This window comes from Crassostrea angulata, chromosome 8 (assembly GCF_025612915.1).
Source record: "Crassostrea angulata isolate pt1a10 chromosome 8, ASM2561291v2, whole genome shotgun sequence".
NCBI lineage: Eukaryota > Metazoa > Mollusca > Bivalvia > Ostreida > Ostreidae > Magallana > Magallana angulata.
The window spans coordinates 34,369,155-34,390,894 of NC_069118.1; the positions used below are offsets into that span (position 1 = coordinate 34,369,155).

At 35.3% G+C, this 21,740-nt stretch overlaps 2 protein-coding genes across 6 annotated transcripts; one reads left to right on the forward strand and one right to left on the reverse strand.

Annotated features, from left to right (window-relative positions):
* Nucleotides 1-1,195: 1,195 nt before the first annotated feature.
* On the reverse strand, nt 1,196-4,887 carry LOC128161363 (kelch domain-containing protein 8B-like). Of its 5 annotated transcripts, none has more exons than XM_052824645.1 (7): nt 4,777-4,793; nt 4,714-4,739; nt 3,890-4,304; nt 3,458-3,622; nt 3,011-3,223; nt 2,371-2,463; nt 1,196-2,028 (listed from the first exon to the last, which is right to left on the reverse strand). In XM_052824645.1, exons 3-7 carry the CDS (start codon nt 4,254-4,256, stop codon nt 1,829-1,831), a joined length of 1,038 nt encoding a protein of 345 aa, XP_052680605.1. In that variant the 5' UTR covers nt 4,257-4,304; nt 4,714-4,739; nt 4,777-4,793; the 3' UTR covers nt 1,196-1,828. The 5 variants fall into 5 exon arrangements, with proteins under 5 accessions (XP_052680605.1, XP_052680604.1, XP_052680602.1 ...); XM_052824644.1 differs by having other exon boundaries at nt 3,890-4,307; nt 4,777-4,792; XM_052824642.1 differs by having other exon boundaries at nt 3,890-4,307; nt 4,714-4,887.
* Nucleotides 4,888-8,646: 3,759 nt separating this feature from the next.
* On the forward strand, nt 8,647-17,383 carry LOC128159606 (uncharacterized). The gene is made up of 6 exons (XM_052822748.1): nt 8,647-9,168; nt 13,970-14,201; nt 14,311-14,519; nt 14,780-14,947; nt 15,864-15,966; nt 16,249-17,383. Exons 1-6 carry the CDS (start codon nt 9,123-9,125, stop codon nt 17,033-17,035), a joined length of 1,545 nt encoding a protein of 514 aa, XP_052678708.1. The 5' UTR covers nt 8,647-9,122; the 3' UTR covers nt 17,036-17,383.
* The last annotated feature ends 4,357 nt before the right edge of the window (nt 17,384-21,740 follow it).

Below are 21,740 nucleotides of genomic sequence, written 5' to 3' on the forward strand. Positions count from 1 at the left end.
ACCTCAATTTAAGCTTTTGCCTTGAAAACAAATATGTTTCTTCTCCTTGCCAAAAAAGTGTACCAAAAATAATCATCCTACCTCTGACGTTTGAATAGACTTATTAGTAAGTGTACAATATTTGGAAAGATTAAGTCTGTGCTGACCTTGACCTTTTAATTTTGAATTTAAAATAATATGATAACAGAGTTCTTCTACTTGCCTGAGCAGCTGATATAACATTCTACATGAAGACGATATTCTTTGTATTGTCTACAGAATGTGGTGAGATTCTCAGACAGACGGGCAAAATGATTGTGCTTACAATAATACACCCATGAACAAAGCGATATAAAAAGAATTCCAAAATTCTACTTGTATTTTTTTCACCCTTACACAATCTAAAATGAATCAAAATTCAACTACATGATTTTTTTTACATAAAAAAGACTTAAAACATTTATTTTCTTCATTTATTAAAATAATGTGCAAAAATTATGCATTATAAGATTTAATACCAGGATGGGTAATACGTTGCCTTCGTTTACAGGAATAAATATATGTAAACTAAACAACTGCATGCAATTGAGGGATGCAAAAAAAAAGATTTTAAAACGTCATGGCGAGTGATTATATATATTACACATCGATCTTATATCATGGATTTTTCATATGAAGCAAAAAACTATTCGGGGGGAATGAGTATATGCATATTGCACAAGCTTTAAGAACACTAATCATAGAGGATAGGAAAAGTATTCGTAGATTTTACGGATCACGTTTATCAAATTACCAATCTGAAACCATTCATTTTTTATAGAAACAGGTAGATTGATAAATACTAACAAAAATTTGAGAAAACGTACAATGTGTGATTGTAATGGCACTGGGTATGAATTTTATTATTATATTTTCGAATGTACACATTTTGTAAATGATAGAAAAATGTTTTTCTCAAAGAGATACTATATGTTACTTATAAAATTTAATGAGCTATTAAATACTTATGGTGTAGAACAACTAAAAACATTGTAAGAAATTTTAAAGGAAGTTCTCTCAGTTTGCTCTCCCTAAGAATACCCTATACAACTTTCTGTAATTCAATTTGTGATTACCTTTATTACATATTGTTGTACTTGTGAATCCTTTGCATACATGTGTACATGAACTTATGCTGAGCAATGACCTCATATACCGGTGAAAAAAAACACTGAACTGAATGATAGATTAAAGTTGAATATCAGGCATCATTTGGTGAACTCAATGTTGGGTATTCTTCAGCCTATTTCAGAAAACGGGAAAATTCTTCTTTTTTCTATACAATATGGCTTCTTTGTTTTCCTAAAGTTATGATGTTGTTTTTGTTTTAAAAAAAAAGAAAGTAGGATTCATCACAATATATGTATAAATACTCTTTCAATGGAAACATCCTATTCTAGAATTTCACACTAAAAAAGTACCCATTTTGAAAAAAAAAATTTAATACACTGTAACAGATTAATAATAAGTCATCTCATGCATATGGAATTACAGTTTTGCCAATTTAATATTATACCCTCTTGTAATACATGTAATTTCAATGACAATTTGTTAACATGCAAAAGATTTCAAGGTACAGGTGCGACTTTGTTTTAAAAATAATTCATACAAACAATTAAGTTACATCATAAATGATAATATATATTTGGATCAAGGTTTTTGGATCTCCATGAAATGAGTTTATTAAGGTTGTCACATCTACATGTAAAAAAAATAAATAATGCTGGCATTGCAACTAAGGATGGATAATAAAAAAAAAAAGAATGAAAAACATTGAATTGTAGTAGAAACACACTAGCAAACAAACAGGTCACTTGTCAGGCTTAAAACTGAGGGCTTCCATGGAGGAACTAGGTCCAGCCATGGACAACCCTCCTATCACAAGCAGTCTGTCATCATGCATGGTGAAGGCGCATGAGCAGTGCGTGGTGGGGCAGGCTTTGATCTCTGACCAGGTGTCCCCAACCCAGTCATAGGCTTCTACCGTCTGTAGCGGCTTACCCTGGCTCCCTGAAAATAAGATGTAAATAAAGAAAGAGTCAGAAAAAGTATCAGAAGATGTACTTCGTAGATCATAGACATTAAAACAATGAACACATTGTGCATGTTGACCAAACTGTGTATACATACATGTAATTTAATGCAACAGGCAAAATGGTGAGATTTTAAAGCAAGCTGAAGATTTACTGAAGATGAATTATAACACTCTAAAATTCTTCACTTTTGCATTACATGTACTTGCAAATAAACAACAGTGGCTTAGATACATCTAACATTTTCAGCACTTGAAATACAAGTTGAGGATGAGAGGCTTCCTTAATAAAAATGATCTGAGAATTGTTGAATATTTACCGAGACCTCCTGCACAGATCACTTTATTGCCCACAACACCTATGGCAAAGTCCCCTCGTTTGGTTGGCATGTTCACTCCTATTTTCCATTGTGCTGTAAGGAATGAATATCTGTATTTGTTAAATATATGTTACAAGTGGAGAAATTAAAGGATTAAAAAACACCAATTTAGGATATTTCATTTAGCACAGCTTGGTTGCTTCCCTTTCTCAGAGTATCAACAAAATAATAGTGATATATCAATAAATAGAATAGTACAGTACAACACAGTGATTTCCATTCCCCGTGACTTAAATACATGTTGTAAACTTGACGGATATATAACGAATTACACTTATAATGAAGCAAAATCGCCCCTCCCCAGGCACTTTGTTATAAGAATGTTTTACTGTATATGATATTTCATCTAGCTTAGCTTCCCTTTCTCAAATTATATAGAGAAAACACGATGATAAAATTCATCAAAACTGACTAAAAACCATCCGTTTACAATTAATATATTTCAAAAATAAAATTATTCGAACAATGATTTATAAATCATTAATGCATTAATAAAATGCTAATTAAACATAGTTCTTTTTTCAATAATGTGAAGCTCAAATACATTACAACAGGTAGAATGCTGTATTGTGTATCTTACGATTCTGTGCTGCAGTGTCGAACACCTCACAAGCCTGAGAGAACCCCTCGGATGCTGGCTGTTTGAGCCCCCCAACACTGACTATACACGTTCCTGCCCGGACATAATTTGGGAAAACCCTCTTGCTGGGTATATCTGGTAGTTGCGTCCATTTGTTGGTGTCAAAATCAAACACTTCAAAGGCTAGACAAGGCAACTTTCCTTGTCGTCCACCTGTTTGAATTTATGAAAATGAAATTTATTTGAAAAACTTTTGGGGTTTTTTAGGAAACTTTGCAAGGATAAAAACCTTACTTTCTTTACATATTACAGATCCATCATTTATAATCATTATCATATCAACATTCTAGAACTATATTTCAATAAGCATGTACAGTGTATTTCTCAAATACTCTTTTCTATAGAATTTTCGAGCATTTCAATAGAATGTAGCATAAAGTACACTACCTATGACATATAATTTGTTGTCTATTTCAAAGGCAGCGGAAGCATATCTTGGTGTAGGCATGGAGGGAAGAGCTTTCCATTTGTTGTTCTCTACGTCATAACTCCAGAAGTGATCCTTCGGATTAGAATCATCAGACATTCCTCCCATAACTAAAATCTGGTTATCTGTGATCAAAAAATAAATTTTAACTAAGTTTAAGTGTTTCAATTGGTAAACCATTCAAAATAAACTGTAAAAAAATTACTGAAGTTGTTTTTTTTAATCAAAAAAAGCATTTTGATTATTTGAAATGCCTTTTCCAAAAGAATGTTAAATATTAATTGTATCTTATATGCATGTATTGCTTTTTTGCCAACTAGTCTATATCTTATTAATTGAATATGAGGCAGATTTCTGCATACCAGAATTTAAGAATTAAGAAAAAGCCATACCACGTAATATAGAGGAAACCCCTTGCAATGGTTCAGTAAGAGACTCCATTTTGAACCATTTTTTGGCTTTAATATCATAGACTTCGACAGCATCTACAGGCGCCTGGGTTTCTCCCACACCTCCGATAGCTACTATTTTGTCTCCAACAACCTGAGCTGCAGGGGCTGCCCTCTTGGTTTCCATGCTTGGAAGATTGTGCCACTTTCTTTTCGCAGTTTCATAATATTCAAAAGTATCTAGTGGTGCTCCAGTTTGGTCACAACCTCCGATAACGAAAATGTTGCCTCCGTACACCAAAGGAGTTGCGAACACACGCGGATTGTTCATTTTCCTCTTGACCTCCCATGAGTATGTTCCACTCGTCATCTTTTATTTGTATTTTGAATCCTGAATGTTCCAGAGAAAAAACAACACCTACTTAAGAGAGAAAACAATTCTTTATTACTTTTCTTATCGTAGTCTGAATGAATAGATAATCATTTCCTATATTAGAATGAATATAAAAATCCTTCACTCTGCAGAGAGAATTGAATTGCAGAAACAAAACTGAAAATGTAAAAAGTTAACAACTAAAACAAGTATATACAAAGTTTTAAACTTGTGCTGTTGTGGAAAAACAAAAAAAATTAATATATTCAACATCATTATTTCATAAAATATTTGTTACGGTTTTTTTCTTTATTTCATGGTGTCTGAATTCTAGTCATTACATTACACATCAGCTGTTGGTTGTTTACTCAATTAAAGGCACTCAAGACATGTGCTTGTCGTGTTTCATTGAGGAAATTCAAGTTAAAAGTAAACAATACCTGGGACTACGTACTTTAGACTAGCCTATGTCCGATGTAGCATTAGAATTTGTGTTTTGACACTTGTTTGATGACACCATAGACAGACAATTGCAACGTCAAGCTCAAACCCATTCAGGATCTTAGTAACTTCGTTTATTTACTAATATACACCGGTAACAGCGACATCTATCGTGCAGCGCTTGCACTTTGCTAATGTCGGTAACATCATACGGACCTGAAAAAAAAAACACTCAACAAGTGGCTGAATCGGTTACCGTATATACAGTGTTTTATAAAAGAACTCGTGTTAGATAATAAAGTTTATCTTTTAAGCATTGATGTGCTCACCGTGTTCTTTTTGTTTTTTGGGGTTTTTTCTTGAGGGAGGGGTGCCGGGTGCCAAAGCATGTATGTGTTGGACCACAGGGGCTCGTCACGAAGTTTTTTCAACCTTTTATATATACCACCTCTATACTATAAAATACACGTGTATTTTATAGTATAGAGGTGGTATATATAAAAGGTTGAAAAAACTTCGTGACGAGCCCCTGTGGTTGGACTGCATGGGGGGATAGATTTGGACCCCCCCCCCCCCCATCTCCTCTCAACACTTCAACCATCAAAATGCATGCGTGTGGTCTAATAGCTATGAAAGAGAGGGCATTTGAACGCAATCTGTTACATAACATTGCCTATTTCTTTAATCAAATACCCATGCACGTTTACTAAATACATTTACCCCTTCATCCTACCCCTGGATATGAAAAGCTTCAACAAATAACGTGTCAACTCTATTGGAAAGTTTATGTGGTTTTTAACTCGCTTGTACACGCTTTTTAGGATTTCTTTCTTTTAATTTTTTGGGGTGAAGTGGGTGGTTAATTTTTATTGGGGGGTGGGCGTTTCTTGTTCTTTTATGTGTTTTTATTGGTGGGGGGTCAATTTAATATAATATTGGAATGGAATTTAATTCGAATTCATTATATTTATGTTGATATTGGCATTTTTACATGTACAATGCGTGTAACTATTTAACATACCTAACAAAGTCATTCGAACACGCCAATGAGTTTACAGGCTTAGAAAATATTGTAACATAAAGTTCACATGATTTGTTGTGAAAATTGGTTGATTTAGAGCTACAGAATTGCCATTATTGTTTGTTAAGTTACTTAGGTTTAATACATGTATTTCAAAGCCGATCTAAGATTTTTGCGTACTAGCGTCATTATTCTTGATGTGATGTACACAATATATTCAACGCAGGTTTTATATTTTTTCTGCACTGTCCATTGTAACCTTCAAGTCGCGCATGAATCATAAAAGAAAGTATTTTATCATTTAAATAGTAGATTCGGCAAAACAAGTACACGGCATTGGGGGGGGGGGGGGGCACAAAAATAGACACACCAAAAATTGATGTAGTCTTATTATACTATAGAACGTCACAGGTGCCCCCCCCCCCCCCCCTTATTCAGTGAGGGCTTTCCAAGTTATTATTTTTTTTTCATGATTTATTTGTAAAAGGATATATTGATGTATAATCCACACTTTAAAAATCACAATTTATGCGAATGCTATGTATAAAAAATATATATACCACAGGTATACTATAAAAGATAAGGATTAAACATTGCCTCCTAAAGTTAAATTTAGTTAACAGTTATTTAATACTCCTTATTAAATTAATTGGTTATGGATAATTAAATCAATTAGTGACCATAAGGCAACCGTTACATGTCACGCCGCTGGGTATATACATGTAATCTCGTTAGGTTGTTTGAAATAAATACACCACGACAACAGCCTGTTCGGACTTGGTCCGACAGTGGTCACCAGGAGCCATAACTGTAGGTGTCAAACCGTTACCCTGGCGCACAGGTAATACATAATAAAACCAGGTCGTCTAGACCTTGGCTTTAAAAAAAAAACAACTACTACAACAACACACAGTCATGAAGATCGTACTCCATGTAGAAGAGGGATCGACCATGGATCTAGAGTCTCTAAGAAACAAGTTGGAAAGGGAGTTAATTTCGTTGAGACTTACGGATGCCGAGGTGAAATTTTATAAAGCAAAGGAGCAAATTCTTCATTTGAAACGGAGGATGGGGGAACTGAGAGTAAGATACCAAAGAGCGGAAGTTGATGAAAACGTACCATATCAACAAAGCCTACGGAACCGGATCATCGCATTAAAAGGAGTCATTTTCACTTACTATGACTACGTGTATCTAAAAGCAGACGAGATTATGAAGATCCGAGAGGAAAAGTTTAACATGGACAATGCAGAACTCATTAAAAGTGGACTGGTTCCCGAGATTCGTGGCCTTCGTACGAATTCGTCAGAATTTCCGGAAAGCAACGAGAACCAGCCGATTGAAGCGGATGAAGGTTAAACTACATCGCAAAGTCCTTGGATGGTCACAAAATAACCAATGCAACCAAACATTTATGCAATAAGAAGGTGTCGGGGGCCGAGGAAAAGAAATCAAGAAAGCTGCAGAAATTTCTCGGGGACATGTGCAGTGATTAACTCAATCCTGAAAAGGAATTGAAAATTCCTAAACTCTGGTGCGAAGTCTGCGGACCAGTGACTTTTGGGATACGCCCATTCTATGAGAGCTATAGTCATGTCGGCCGCAAACGCCCAAGAATTACAGTGCAGGTCAGTTAGAGGAACTGGCGCCCATTCTTATCCTCAGTGAACAATACCTTGGACTCCGAAAAAATTGCTTGGGTTTGTGAAAAGAGACTAAAATGTAGTAGTGGGGTTTCTTTGTTGACTTTTTCTCGATTTGTCAACATATTACGTATACCTAATTTGAGTTGCTGATATTTATTTTCATTGTTGTTATGTTATTTGAAAACCCTTTGTTAAATAAAATTCGTAGGGATTTTTCACGAGTGCATGCATGATTCTATCGTTTGTTACGTTTTAATTTTGAAATCAGACACACTGTCTGCAAAGCTTGTTTGCATCTTCTGGAACCAATTTTTTTCCTAAAATTGTACAAATTATACAAATATACACTAAAAACATGCCATTATCATTTTTTTATAATGTGTAATTTTATTTATAGCATTTATGAAGAAAATTGGAGCGATTGAAAAAGTAACAAAGTTTTTGATCTGAACACATGAAACTTTTTTTTTTCCAAGTGCTGTGTTTTACATTTTACCCGTCAAATAATTTGAAATGGCTGTTTACAACAGATATAAAGCGGGGGGGGGGGGGGGGTAGGTCCAAACCAGAATGTTTTTATTTTGAAAGTGTAAGTGAGAATTGTATGAGTAAATGTACGGATGTGCTACAAGTGGAATATGCTTAAAACTATAGATCTAATTCTATGCATTTTACACCTAATAATAGTTTTGAAAAAGTACTCAACGTTATCACAAAAAACCTGTAAATTCATAAACCCATGCATAATCATGATTGGCCTACAGAGAATTTTCATTATCATATAGGCATTGAGAAAAGGAATGTTTTATGTAAGAAAAAAAAGTTACTTTGCCAAAATAGAATACATTGCTAGATGTATAGAGCCCAAGGTAATGATGTAGGCCAGACATTTCGCAAACTATACAATGGTTCCTGTTTCCATTATCACTGTAAAAGGTCAGTTACAATCATGTGCGGTGACGTTTTCATTTCGATCTCCAGAAAAGACATGTTTTTCTCCCCTTTCATGCCATGAAATTCAATGATCGTGTGTGATTTGAATGATGGATATTTTATGTACTTGGTATTTAAATCAAACATATAAATGGAAAAATATTATTGTTCCCGATACATAGGTTTGCGGTCGCACGCCTTATTGGCTTTTATTCTGCCGCTACGAGGTTTAAATTTCTGAAAGAGGATTTTAATTAGAAGGAATAATCCATTCCCATAATTCATCAACACAATAATAGAATCAAAGCGAGTTGTGCAAATCAACAGCAAATAAAAAAAGGGGGAGAGAGAGAAGCGACCCATTACAGGCAGTTGAATTGATTTAAATTGAACAACTGCGAATTTTGAGCTCTTATTGTCAAAATGTCTACATGCCGTTTAAGACGGAGAGATTCATACACATACTAATGTGTATAATTATCAATCGACGGACCCTCCTTCCAAGATCGATTCTGACTCTGCATTAAACACCTTTGAATCGAAAGCTTTTAAGCGTTCAAAAATGGCTTAAAATTCGCACGTGACCATTTCGCTCGGCCAATAAGACAACGGAAATGAAGTAATGGCAAAAGGCTCATGACGGGCTGTTTGTTAAGATCGGTGTGTGACTTACGACAAAAGGATTGACTTATTGGGACGTCGTGAAAGTCTGGTGGACGATCGATCTCGGATTATAACAGTACTCGATCTTCAAACTCTCGTTGGACCGAGACAAGGGCTCTCAGGGTGTTTAAACATTAGTTCTTAGTCGGTCCTCCAAGAATGGTCTGCTATACAATACGATGCAGTCTGTTAATACTACTGGCCGGTAAGTGGTTTTTATACTTGGTTATATATTTCTTTAATAGTTTATTTTATTCATACCAAGTGGTCCTTCTTTTCTTTTTCTTTTTTTTTTTTGTTAGGATCAAATTCAGTTATTCGTCCATCTTTCGTTATTTTGTCGAACGAAAGTGTTTTCTTTTATAAAGTCAAAAAGTAAGATTTTTGTCTTTCGTTGTTTTTTTTTTTAATTTTGGTGGGTTTATTTTATTTTTGGTGAGAACCCATACCCTGAGTATTAAATGTGGTAAAGAGTAGGAAATTCAAAAGATATTTAAGAAATGACAACAGCAGGTCTATGATACGCAAAAAGAACCAAGTCTTTGAGGTATCTCTCGAACTCATCTGACTAACTCCAACAAAGAACCTATAAATCAAAGTTCACGAAATTCTTATATCATAGATCAATATAGGAAAACCTCAACCGAAAAAATAATTAAAATTTTCTTTATAAAATTCTAAACTTTTACTCTCTACTGGAATTTTGTATCAAAGATTATTTTTTAATGTTTGGTTGCATTTCATTTCCTTTACATTCAGATCTTAACTCGAAAACTATTCAAACTTTCTCAGCCACTATGGAATTTTGGCACGAACAGTGGGGCCCTATCGGTTCCCTTTCAAAAAGTATACTTTTCATCTTTTCTTCGGGTGTCATTTTGCGGAATTGATAAGATTAGGACCAACCGCGCAAGTTTCAATCGCTTCAATGAAGGTTTCGAATTCTTAATCTACCCCGGTTAGGTTTTGCCATTCCATATAACTGACCGCGCTTTACGTCGGCAGAGAGGTGGTTAATAAACCATCGTTCATGACAAACTTCCTCCGCCATGTTCAATGAGGAATCTGCTATAAAAAAGGACTTTAATGGGAAATGTGTGTTCGATCATTTTTTTTTTCGCCTCGCACACCGTGACCGATTGAATCCAAGAGATTTTGTTACCTATGAGTTTTAAATGATGATGATTCAACGAGATCCTTTTGTTTGGGGTGTATGGAGTGATATGATACCAACCGATAATCGATGCACATCAGTTGAAGAATCGCCAAAAGCCACAGCTACTCTGGATTTATTTTGAATTACATAACGGGGTACAAAAAGGGAACGGAAATATTTTCGATATAACTCCTTGCTTATTCTGTATTAATTGAATTATAACTACATTTTTTTACCCAAAGTTGAATCTTCTTTCCAAGATTTTCAAAATCTCCCCACGCCATTTTATAATATCTCTCTTATAACTATTTTTATATCATTCAAGGTATTGATTAAGCCTTCATATATCACTATGCCACATATGTCGCGAAAAAATAGAAAATAAAAAAAATGACAACGTATTCGAATTTCTGTGCGTGTGGAAAAAAATATAGGGATTTATTTCGAAAAAATAATGCCAGCATTTCAACACCTTAATGCTTAATGTTCTATCTTGATAAAATGTGTCGGTGTAACTGGCGCACTCCTTTTGATTGGCCTTTGTTCATCTAGATCGACGAATTGATTCCGATTTAACTCCATTGTTACTAATGAACAGTATCTGTTCGCGATTCGGCGTACAATGGACACCTTAATAAACAATGACAATATAATTACAAATAAAATATATCGAGCTTTAAAAGCATTGACCTTAAATCCAGTCTATTAAAGTTCATTTAGGCAAAAAAAAACTGACTCCATGTTCATATTGTTTTCAAAACAAACTCTAACGATTGACATAATTATTGCTCATATTTTGGAATAATTGGTATACATGTATATACCTCGCAAACGGAGTAAATCCTAAACCGATTAGTGTTAATCTCCTATGTCTTTAAATCTTGTTTTGTAAAATTCTTCATGAATGACTTGTCAATTGACGCTCATTACGAAAACCACTAGAATTAAGAATCTATTTGGTGTCATTACAAATGAAGAGATCATTCCAAATTGAATGATAATAACATTATGACTATCAGAAAGCAGCGTTGTAGCTTAATGGATTAGTTTAATCTTCCTTATAAATAAAACTTCCATAAAAGTATCAGTGACTTCATTTGTACTCTACCTGCTTATATAATAATAGTTAAGTTTAGTCTTTCTTCAAATAATTATTTGGTACACGCATATATGTACTAGCTAAATAAATGCTTACTAGTACCCCCCCCCCTCTCTCTCTCTCTCTCTCTCTCTCTCTCTCTCTCTCTCTCTCGCATGATCTTGATTTAAATCTCGAAAGCCAACCGAGAAGAAAGAGAAAATATTTGATATAACAAGATTTAAACTTGTCAGAAAACCTGAATAAATTGAACAACGCATATATTATACTTAATGTCTTGTCATGGGGGGGGGGGGCATTTAACTGATTATTAGACCACTTATGACTCGTCTAGATTTAATAAGATTAAATTTTCTATCACCAACTGGAGAAAGATGCGTAAGGGGATATACAAACTTGGTAATCAGATTCCGGAATCTTAGTTTGTGTGTACGGTGTTGAATTACCTTAATATATTGACTTACACGGCCCTCTGCATTAGAATGAGGCACTAACTTAACATTGACATACATCATTAACATCTCTTTGAAATGCGACATGGTGACTTCAAAATTGTTTAAATGTTTGTCTGTTTATGCAAGGATCATGAAAATTAAAATTTTTGTTTGATTTGGACTTGCCGTCTTTCCGGTTTAGTCGAAGTTTGTATACGAAATGGAGTGGTTATTTAGGATTTCAAAACACCAGTTGGAGAAAAAATATCAAAGATGAAGATCAAGATAAACTTACGACACCCTAACCGTAGAGCTCGATTAATTTTCTTACTTTGCATATTAGATTTAGGCTGTTCAAAGTCAATTATACGTTTAACGTCACCTTCGAACTAAAAACCTACGATGGATGCTAATAAAATAAAAACAAACAAAATGTGATTTTATTTATAAAATTTAAACTAAAAAAAATTGATTTTTAATTGTTTACATTAATCCAAATTAATGATGTATGTTGCCTATATCTGTAAAATGAACTGTTCTCTGCTCAGGTAAGTTATAAAGCCGGTATTCATACTAGCATAATTTACATATTTGTATTTTCTTTAGATTGCAGTATTTTAGTTGCGAAAGTCAAACTGAAAATGAAGACAAATAAATTAGGGTTTGTTTGATTTTTTAAGCGACAATTTTTCTGTATACATGCGCGCGAGTTTGACTTTAAACATAGAATATAATTTGGGTAGCCTTATGTTTTACAACTATCCAACTCACCTGCATTTAGTAATTTATTGGAAATACAGGGCTGCGTTCAAGATCGTAGCCGCTGGTCGTAGATATCTAGGTCTATTGAACGGACCGCTAGGTTAGCCGCTAACTCTCAGATTTGAAGTCGTAAATATTCAACTAAAGACTAATTATATCGACATAATTTGTTAATTTCAAGCGGAAATATATATGTTTATATTCAATTTAATTTAAAAGATGAACAAATCAACGCAAAGTAAATAGATTTCATGTTTGTTAAAAAATGGTAACTAAGGTGGCCATCTTGAATTTAATGCTTAGCGTAAAATATTCAGGCTACGAATATCTACGTAGCGGCTAGGCTAGCATACCGTTCAACTGCGTATCCCTACGTAGCAGCTAAGATCTTAAACGCAGCCCTGATAAACTAGTTAAATTAGGATGATTAAAAGTGGTGTACAAATGGAATTTCGCGAGAAACCGTAATTAATACAAATGACACTGCATGACAGTTATTCTCATCTATGAACTCCTCCCCCTTTTTGAAACATCCCTCGCAAGAACAGGAGACAAAAGGAAAAATGATGAAGAGCTTACGAGACCGAGAAACCTTATCGTTAACAAAGTGAATTCTGGTCTATTTTTCACAGAGTACTTCCGGTATGATGGTAAAATGTCGATCGACACACTTCCTGTCTACCGATTAACGAAAGCCGTAATAGTAGTCGCTATGGCAACCAATTGGAAACTCCTTAGTTCAGGATACCATCAAATGTTATCGGTAATTTGCAATTTATTGAGACAATACTTTTTTGCTAATGCGACGAAAAGAATGTCAATAATACCATATTTCTCTGTTTTTCCTTCTCCTTCATCTGGACGTTTTAAGTGGAACCTAATCGCAAAGAAATTTCATGCATCGAAACTCAAGGGCCATAAATTTAAATGAGCATCAATTTAAGGACAGTGCGATGTTAGATCTTTGAATTTCTGGTAAACAACACACATTCAACACAGTTGCCATTTTTGGACAAAAGATGGCTGTATATAATGGAGAAATTTGAACGTGATGACTTTCATAATGAACGACAGTTCCTTTGATGTATCGAATGTCTTAAAAGCCGTATTCTATGATCATATCCGATGATCCAACTATTTCTAAAAATGACTTCCCATAAAATATTAGTAATTTCCTCTTCATTTTATTAAGTCTAGTTAGTGAAAATAGTCTTTAGATCCGCCTTTCAACATTATTTGAAGCATAAATCTTTGTGAGGGAAAAAAAAAGGTTTTGTTTTGCTCGTTGCATAGCTGCTGAAACTTTCTTTCGTCATCAATTTGAGAAAGATATGGCATATGACTTTGTTTCTTTTGAATGTTCAGTGAACAATGTATATTACAGTGAAAAAGATACTTTGCGCAATGAATGACATCTTATTTCTTAATCGACTTCGAAAGTTTTGGAAAGATATTTCATAAAGTTTTCATCACTACCTTCATGAGTTTTCGTAAATTCTAAAGTTACTCAATGCCATGTAGACTAATTTCTTTACCTTTTATTCTTACTTTGTAGGACTTTCAGTGGAAGCGTTAACCACGGTGAAATATATGAGCAATTATTGCAATACGAAGCACAGCATTTTTGTCAACAACAGCATCATCTTGAAATCAACCAATCAGCTGCTGACGGACAGTCCCGGGCCTCAACTCCACTGTACCTCTGACCTCGTCACAGACACCGGAAGTAGACTCCTCATTCACTTCATTTCTCTCAGCATCAGCATAGAAAACGACACTCCGGATAAGTACGTAAATGGCATTGCCATTTTAAAAAATATTTTTTCTGTAAATTTTCAGAGTCAGACATGTTTTAATATCCTTCCTTGCTAAAATATGTTTCTTTAACCCATTTAGTTTGCATATCTACGACGTTGACGCTAATGGACATGCGCAGATGGTCACACCAACCAGCGGCCTTTTTGGAATCTATGACAAGTTCTTTAAACGAGCTAGCATGGGTGTCGGGGACTACATTTCGACAGGCAATCGTTTCCGGCTGACGTATGTCGGCTCTCCTACGCTCACATACATGGGATTTGATATTCTGGTTACCACTTTGAAAGGTATGTGCCGTTTGTTAAAAAAAGACTGTTGATTAAAAAATTGTACTACATCAGTATAAGTGCAAGTATTACGATTATGATTTTGTAAATTCCAGTCAAACATTACTATGCTATTATCTATTCTAAATGATCAGCAACTGGTCCTTACATGGGTCACTCCATAAATTTGCAATGCCGGAAGTCGTATCGAATGAAAATCAAAGAGGCTTTGAAATTAAAACTTTTGGCCATCATCAGATCAAATTTTATTTACTTTGTAGCTATCAACAATGATGGTTCTTGTCCCCGATTGTTCGGGAAGTGTAGCGGTAAGCGTGTGTGTGTTCCATACTCCGTGTGGTGCGACGGCCAGGAGAATTGTGGGGAGGGTGATGTCAGTGACGAGAAGCCATGCAATGACGTCATCACAGAGGACTGGAAATACACGTGTAAGTGGACAGCTGCGTTCATATAATCAAAGTACTGAAGTACTGACGGGAGTTGATTTTATGGATTATCATTTATTTTAAAATCAATTAATCTTGCATGGCAATTAGTTTCTAGTTTGTATTTGAATACACACTTTTTATAATATGAATTTTTAGACTTTTCCGACAAGAATTTCGAGAAACCCCATATGAATCATGTTGTGTAATATTTAAAGATAGATTTCAACTACTAGTATGTATTAGTTATCAAAACAATTCTAAAAGTTGTATGGATCCAAGCACTATTGATATCGAACTCCAGTCTCATTTAACTAGACGCTCGACTGTCTTCGTTAATATCCGACAAGCAAGAGAGCCCCCTCTCTGCTTGTCGCAGATTTACGGAGACAGCCGAGCGTCTGGTTGAACGAGACTATATTAACTCTGGCGTAGGAATACATGAGACTACAAAAATATCTAAATTGTTCGTAGTATTAAAAATTTGACTATTTTCAAAGTGTTTATAGATAAGTTTCCTTGAAAAACAATGCTTCAGCATACATTACATCGAATTTTTTTCTATTATTTTCAAGACCTTAGTCTTGTCAGCGGTGATGATTTGTGCTTAGGTCCAAACACTGTTTCACTTTCGGTTTGCCAGAGTAACTACATAGGAGAGTTGATTAAAATCAACTCCCAAAAATCCGTAGAATTTTCGTTTAATGTTATATATTTATCACTAATTAATTTATGAATATCGCAATAAGTCCCGGCGTATGAAGTATATAACACCTTCTTCATCTAGTTCATTTAGCTCTTTGGAAAAAATCGTCACATCGTTTACAAAAAGTATAACACTATACATTAATCATCTGTTCGATTAACAGTGAGTAAATGATGAATACTATAGAAACTAATTGTGAGTATACGGTTCCAGATGCTATAACGATGTCCGTGGTTACTGCTGTGATCGCCATTGTGCTGTTTCTGACCACCATTGGTGTGGTAGTCTGTCTTCTGCGAAAGTACAACAGGAGAAAGTAAGTGTGGTCCATTTATACAATTATGAAGGAATAGAGGGAAATTAGAATGATACATGTATAGTTTTCTGGAAGTATTCAGAGTTTTATTTCTGACTTTCTTTTATGTAGGGGACCATATCAGATAATTACACGTTTAAATAAATTGAGATTTGGCAATCAAAGTTTGTCTACTATATATATTTCTTCCCTAAATACTAGTACTAGATGCATTTTTATCAAAATGAACACACAGGAATACTATTGTTTGGAAGTGTTTTTAATATTTTTGTTTTTGAACAGTTACATGAGAAGTATGAGCATAGCAGTTGCCGCGAAAAAAGACGGAGACAATTGGAAAATCACGAACGACCTTGGGCTGACCTTGGCCATGGCGCCGCCATTATATGACGACATAGTTTTACCCCGTCAAGACGAGCCGCCGCCATCATACGACACGTTACCCTTCAGGCAGACAACAGACGTCATATCTGAAGAACAAAATAATGCCGCCAACGAATGTATAGTGGTCGCCTGCATCGAGAATCTGAACCCATCACGTGGGCCCACTGATGATATTTTGTGTCGCGGTGTCGCTATCTCTTCTGATTCTTCTGAGGTGGAGGATGCAGACTTCGAAGAAGATAATGTTCGAAATAACTCGCATTTACGAAAGATTACAAATTCGAGCGAAAGCACACATAATTTAAGTTCATCCCAATCCTCTTCTAAACTATGTTTAGAAATGGAAAACGTGAGAGAGAATGACAGTGAAAATGACGACGAAAACGTGAATGACCATGTTGCTGTGTCAAACGGTTCCGAAGAAATGTGTTCAAATTCGTCTTCCCGGTGTAGTGTGGAGACGGGATTTGTTTCCATGGGGTCCAGCTCTTCCAGGAACAGTGGCAGCGAAGAGTCCCCACGTCACAATGTCGGTGCTACCCATGATCCTTTGCCGGATGACAAAAAGGATTCCCCAATTGACGAAATGTCTCTTCATGTGCAATACAAAAACAAAATACCAAATGGAGGTGACGAAATAAAATTCATCGATGAATTAAGCGAGGACTCTAGTATTGTAAACTGAGGAAATCCTGTAAGAAATGTTTATGGTTTTAAAAACCTGCTCAATAAATTATTAGATGTCTTTATTATATAATATTTATTTGGAAATTGATGATTTACATTTGTATATTTATTTGTATAGAACTGTTTTTGTCCATTGTTGTCAGTTTTTCGTCGAGTGTTTTACGTCACAATATGCTTGTTCTTGCTGTCTTCCACGGTTTTGTGTTTATGAATTGAAATCGGCTTCGTGTATCACTTTGTTATTTGCAATATCAGTAGAATTATGTTGATATTAGATATAAGTATTTTATTAAAAGATGTTACTCGATGCAAGGCTTTACAAATAAAAAAAAATAGCTTGCTCTTCCGCTGTTGGATTTTATTTTGAATCAAGAAAAAATGGTATGAATCAATTTCTAGCATTTCTGATTTTCATTTGGTCGAGGTTATAGAACGTGCACGTGTAATTCATCGACTAGAGTAAACATGTGTCCTTTTTGTATAATTCAATTAATGCTACTACCTTTAAATTAATTGAGTTTTCAATGTCGATGAGATTTGATATTAAAAATATAATCATTGTTTTTATAAAATTTATTTAATATTATCAAGTTTATAAGTTTTGGTTTGGTATGAACAAAACTTCAACACTCGAGCCTTGTTTTTAGCATACAAGTGATTTAATTATTAGTAATAATTTCATTTAAATTGCATTTTCTGATTATAAAGCGATTATTGAATGCATTAAAATAGTTTATTTTGCATTGGTTTTGTATGACACGAGTCAATTTGTTAAGATATAGTTATTTATCCATAGTACATGTACATTATTTGCATGTAGACTTGGCATGAGTTTTGATTACCTATCTAACAAAAAATTATAAGTTATGTGTCTCGCTTGTAGCTTGACATCTACCATGCATTTATTCACACCAAATATTCAATTCTACAGTGTGTTACTTGCAACCAAAATAGATTTTCCATTTTCTCATTGAAAATAACAAAAAACAAATGTTAAAAATAATCGAAATATCCTTCTTCTTTCAACGACGAAATAGTGTTTCAGAAATGATACTATAGTCTGTCCCAAGTTATTGCTTCCATCACTTTTTTGATGATTTTTAATAAAAATACACATACCTGTGAAAGAAGTACAGTTGAAATCGATGAAATGGAAAATATCCAAGATATCTTCATTGACAAATTATCCCTTTTTACTCATAAAAGTTTACAGGAACGAAAACAAATTTCTTACGGAGATTTATAATGGGAAATGTTTACATCTTTTCTCCATTCGGAAGTACTCGGGGCACCTTGCGCAATTTTTAAACGTTATCAGCCGGACTTATCAATGGCTGGTGCAATGCAAAATCCCCGTACACTTTCTATTTTTGGGTGTGTATTGAAACCTGAAGCGGTTGAGTGGGCGTTTCAAAACAGATAATTTGGACATTTTTCATATTAGTGGATGAACGCAGTTTGAGCACAAAGTTATTTATTATTATCGAAATATCAAGCGAAAAGGGGTGGAAGCAAAAACTCGGGCAGAGTATAGTACTGTATAGCTGCAGAACTGTAGCTCTCCGGGAAAAAAAAATATTGACAGACCGGAGATCCCTAAAATAAAACTCTAGTATAGCATTCTATCTTAATTATTCTAAACATTGAACATGAAAAAAATTATAAAAATAGTATTTATTAGTGCCTTTTTCCTTTTATGATGATGATAGTATGACCGGTAGAAATACACAAGTCGGTATGTCGAATAACAATTTATTAACGGTCCAAACTTGTCGTCTACACGATCTATGCAGTCGGCATGGACAATACAAGGTCCAGTCTCCAACTGATGATCATTGTGGATAACGACTAATTTATAGGTAACATACATACGGGTGTACATAAATAGAGTTACTCTTGACACATACAATAATTAATTTAAAGGATTACTCAGGATTAATAATTGATTTCATAACAGGTGGCACCTTAATGTCCAGCGGCCAAGGTCTAATTAGCACTAATTAGCACTGAATACAGAAACAAAATGTCACTCTAAATAAGTGTTTCTCACACGGTGACAATACCCTCTCGCCCCCCGAAACACGTCCTCGTGTTTCCGATAGTTCTTTGCACTCCCGGTAGCACTTCCGGTATATGAATGGGCAATCGGAAAAGCATGGCGAGGATTTCGTGTTTGGAAATGTTGTCCCGGATGACGTTTTGGTCCGGATTGAGCGCGGTGTGAAGCTCTTGGTCTCTCAAATGATGCTTTTTGATTTTCTTTCGATTGCATTGATTCAAGTTTGTCTTGTAAGGCCTGCAATGCGACTTGGAGCTCTGCTTGTTTTATCCTCGCTCCCGCCAGATCTTCTTTTTGGGCACCGAGCTCTTCACTCTGTTTCTTGATGGTATTGTCTTTTTCCAACATTTGACGTTCGAGGGTTTTTCGGTCACGTTTCCATTTGTTTCTGAAAAAGTCCGCTTCTGCTTTCCTGGATGACGCCTGCTCTCTATATTTTTCGATTTCTGTTTCGATCATTTCACAGTGAATTTCACTTACATTTACGGTTGCAAATGGCATTTCGCGTAAATTATTTCTTTCACTTCGATCTTTGTTGAATCTTTTAATACGTTCTTTATCCCTAGCTCGTTTTCTGTCCGATTTTCTTTTCCCAACTTCTTCTGTTTGCGTTCCAATTGTGCGATTTGGAATAGAAGAGACGGCGTTGATGGCAGCTCCGGAGTTCCTAGTTCTGCACATCCGCGCATAATGTCCTTTTCTACCGCACTTGAAACATTGAGATGAAATTGCGCTGCAGATGTTCCATCCATGCCTTAATCCGCAGCGTCCACACGGTTGTAGAGGGAAGCGCGGCCGGACTGGATGCATCCACGCAGGGCTTAGGGGGAAGAAGAAATCCATGGACTGCATGGGGATTGCTCGCTGCTGTGAGTAGGTACTGGGATCCGACTACTACAAAGTATATGTAGCAGCCCCGGGAATCTTTACCCTTAGGAATTCTCCACCAAATATGACCGGTAAAAATACACAAGTCGGTATGTCGAATAACAATTTATTAACGGTCCAAACTTGTCGTCTACACGATCTATGCAGTCGGCATGGACAATACAAGGTCCAGTCTCCAACTGATGATCATTGTGGATAACGACTAATTTATAGGTAACATACATACGGGTGTACATAGATAGAGTTACTCTTGACACATACAATAATTAATTTAAAGGATTACTCAGGATTAATAATTGATTTCATAACAGGTGGCACCTTAATGTCCGGCGGCCAAGGTCTAATTAGCACTAATTAGCACTGAATACAGAAACAAAATGTCACTCTAAATAAGTGTTTCTCACACGGTGACAATAGAAACGCAAGAATTTACGGGTCCATGTAGATTTTTTTGGCGGGAAGGGGGCGGAGTTCGAGTTATTTATCAGAGGTGGTCCAAAGCATATTTGCGGTAACTTGACAACAATTTGATTGAAATTAACTGTTCTCTTCGTAGATACGTGCAGAATCTTTCCGGGGAATCGTGGACTGAGAAAGGATTCTGTTTGCTGGTGAAGTGGTTTACCATCTACTTTTTGGTTACCTTTTAATTTTATTATACTTTCATGTTATATACTGATATCTGATTGGTTTAGACGCAGTTAATAATCCGTTCCATTACCCTCACCGTTAGCTACATACTTAGCAACGGGTAACACAACGAATTGTTACATGCGCGTAAATTATGCGCGTACGGTTCGCCGTAGAATTTACGTCATTTCTGTATAAAAGCAGTAAAAAATTCTCAAAAACTAAGACATTCAGTATAATAAAAAAAATAGTGCCTGTTTGGGAGGATAACAGTTGAAATTGACACCCCTCGAAAACCATTGTCAACCTCCGCTTCGCGTAGGTTGACAATCATGGTTTCCTCGGGGTGTCAATTTCAACCGTTACTCCCAAACAGGCACTACTTACTAGTATATAGTGTAAATTTATTATGATTGTTATGATTTTAAGGGTGTTCGAATCCCCCAATACACGAAATGTAGATCAGTTATATTGTGTCACTGATATATACGACCAAAAACAATTGATGTTATTATACTTTCATGTTAAATACTGAAATCTGATTGGTTTAGACGCAGTTGGTAATCCGTTCTATTACCCCCAGCGTTAGCAACAGACTTGGCAACGGGTAACACTATTTAAATAGTGCCTGTTTGGAAGGGTAACAGTTCAAATTGACAACCCGAGAAAACCATTGTCAACCGACGCGAAGCGGAGGTTGACAATGGTTTTCGAGGGGTGTCAATTTCAACCGTTATCCTACCAAACAGGCACTATTTATTTTGTTATACTGAATGTCTTAATTTTAAAGAAAACTTAACTGCTTTACATAGGAGTAACGTGAATTCTACGGCGAACCGTACGCGCATAATTTTCGCGCATGTAACAATTTTTAATGTTACCCGTTGCTGAGTGCGTTGCTAACGCTTAGGGTAATAGAACGGATTATGAACTGCGTCTAAACCAATCAGATTTCAGTATTTAACATGAAAGAATAACAAAACGAATTGTTACATGCGCGTACGGTTCGCCGTAGAATTCACTTCGTTTCTATCTAAAAGCAGTGTAATTTTCTTAAAAAATAAGACATTCAGTATAATAAAATAAAAAGTGCTTGTTTGGGAGGGTAACTTGAAATTGACACGGT

Bases quoted from the DNA above. Each gene is read 5' to 3' on its own strand.
- LOC128159606 (XM_052822748.1), top strand. From the start codon at position 9,123: ATGGTCTGCTATACAATACGATGCAGTCTGTTAATACTACTGGCCG. The intron at 9,169-13,969 runs GTAAGTGGTTTT...CTTACTTTGTAG, and splicing joins TCTGTTAATACTACTGGCCG to GACTTTCAGTGGAAGCGTTA. The intron at 14,520-14,779 runs GTATGTGCCGTT...TTTACTTTGTAG, and splicing joins TCTGGTTACCACTTTGAAAG to CTATCAACAATGATGGTTCT.
- LOC128161363 (XM_052824642.1), bottom strand. From the start codon at position 4,256: ATGACGAGTGGAACATACTCATGGGAGGTCAAGAGGAAAATGAACAAT. The intron at 3,623-3,889 runs GTATGGCTTTTT...TTTTGATCACAG, and splicing joins GGTTTCCTCTATATTACGTG to ATAACCAGATTTTAGTTATG. The intron at 2,464-3,010 runs GTAAGATACACA...CATTCCTTACAG, and splicing joins CGACACTGCAGCACAGAATC to CACAATGGAAAATAGGAGTG.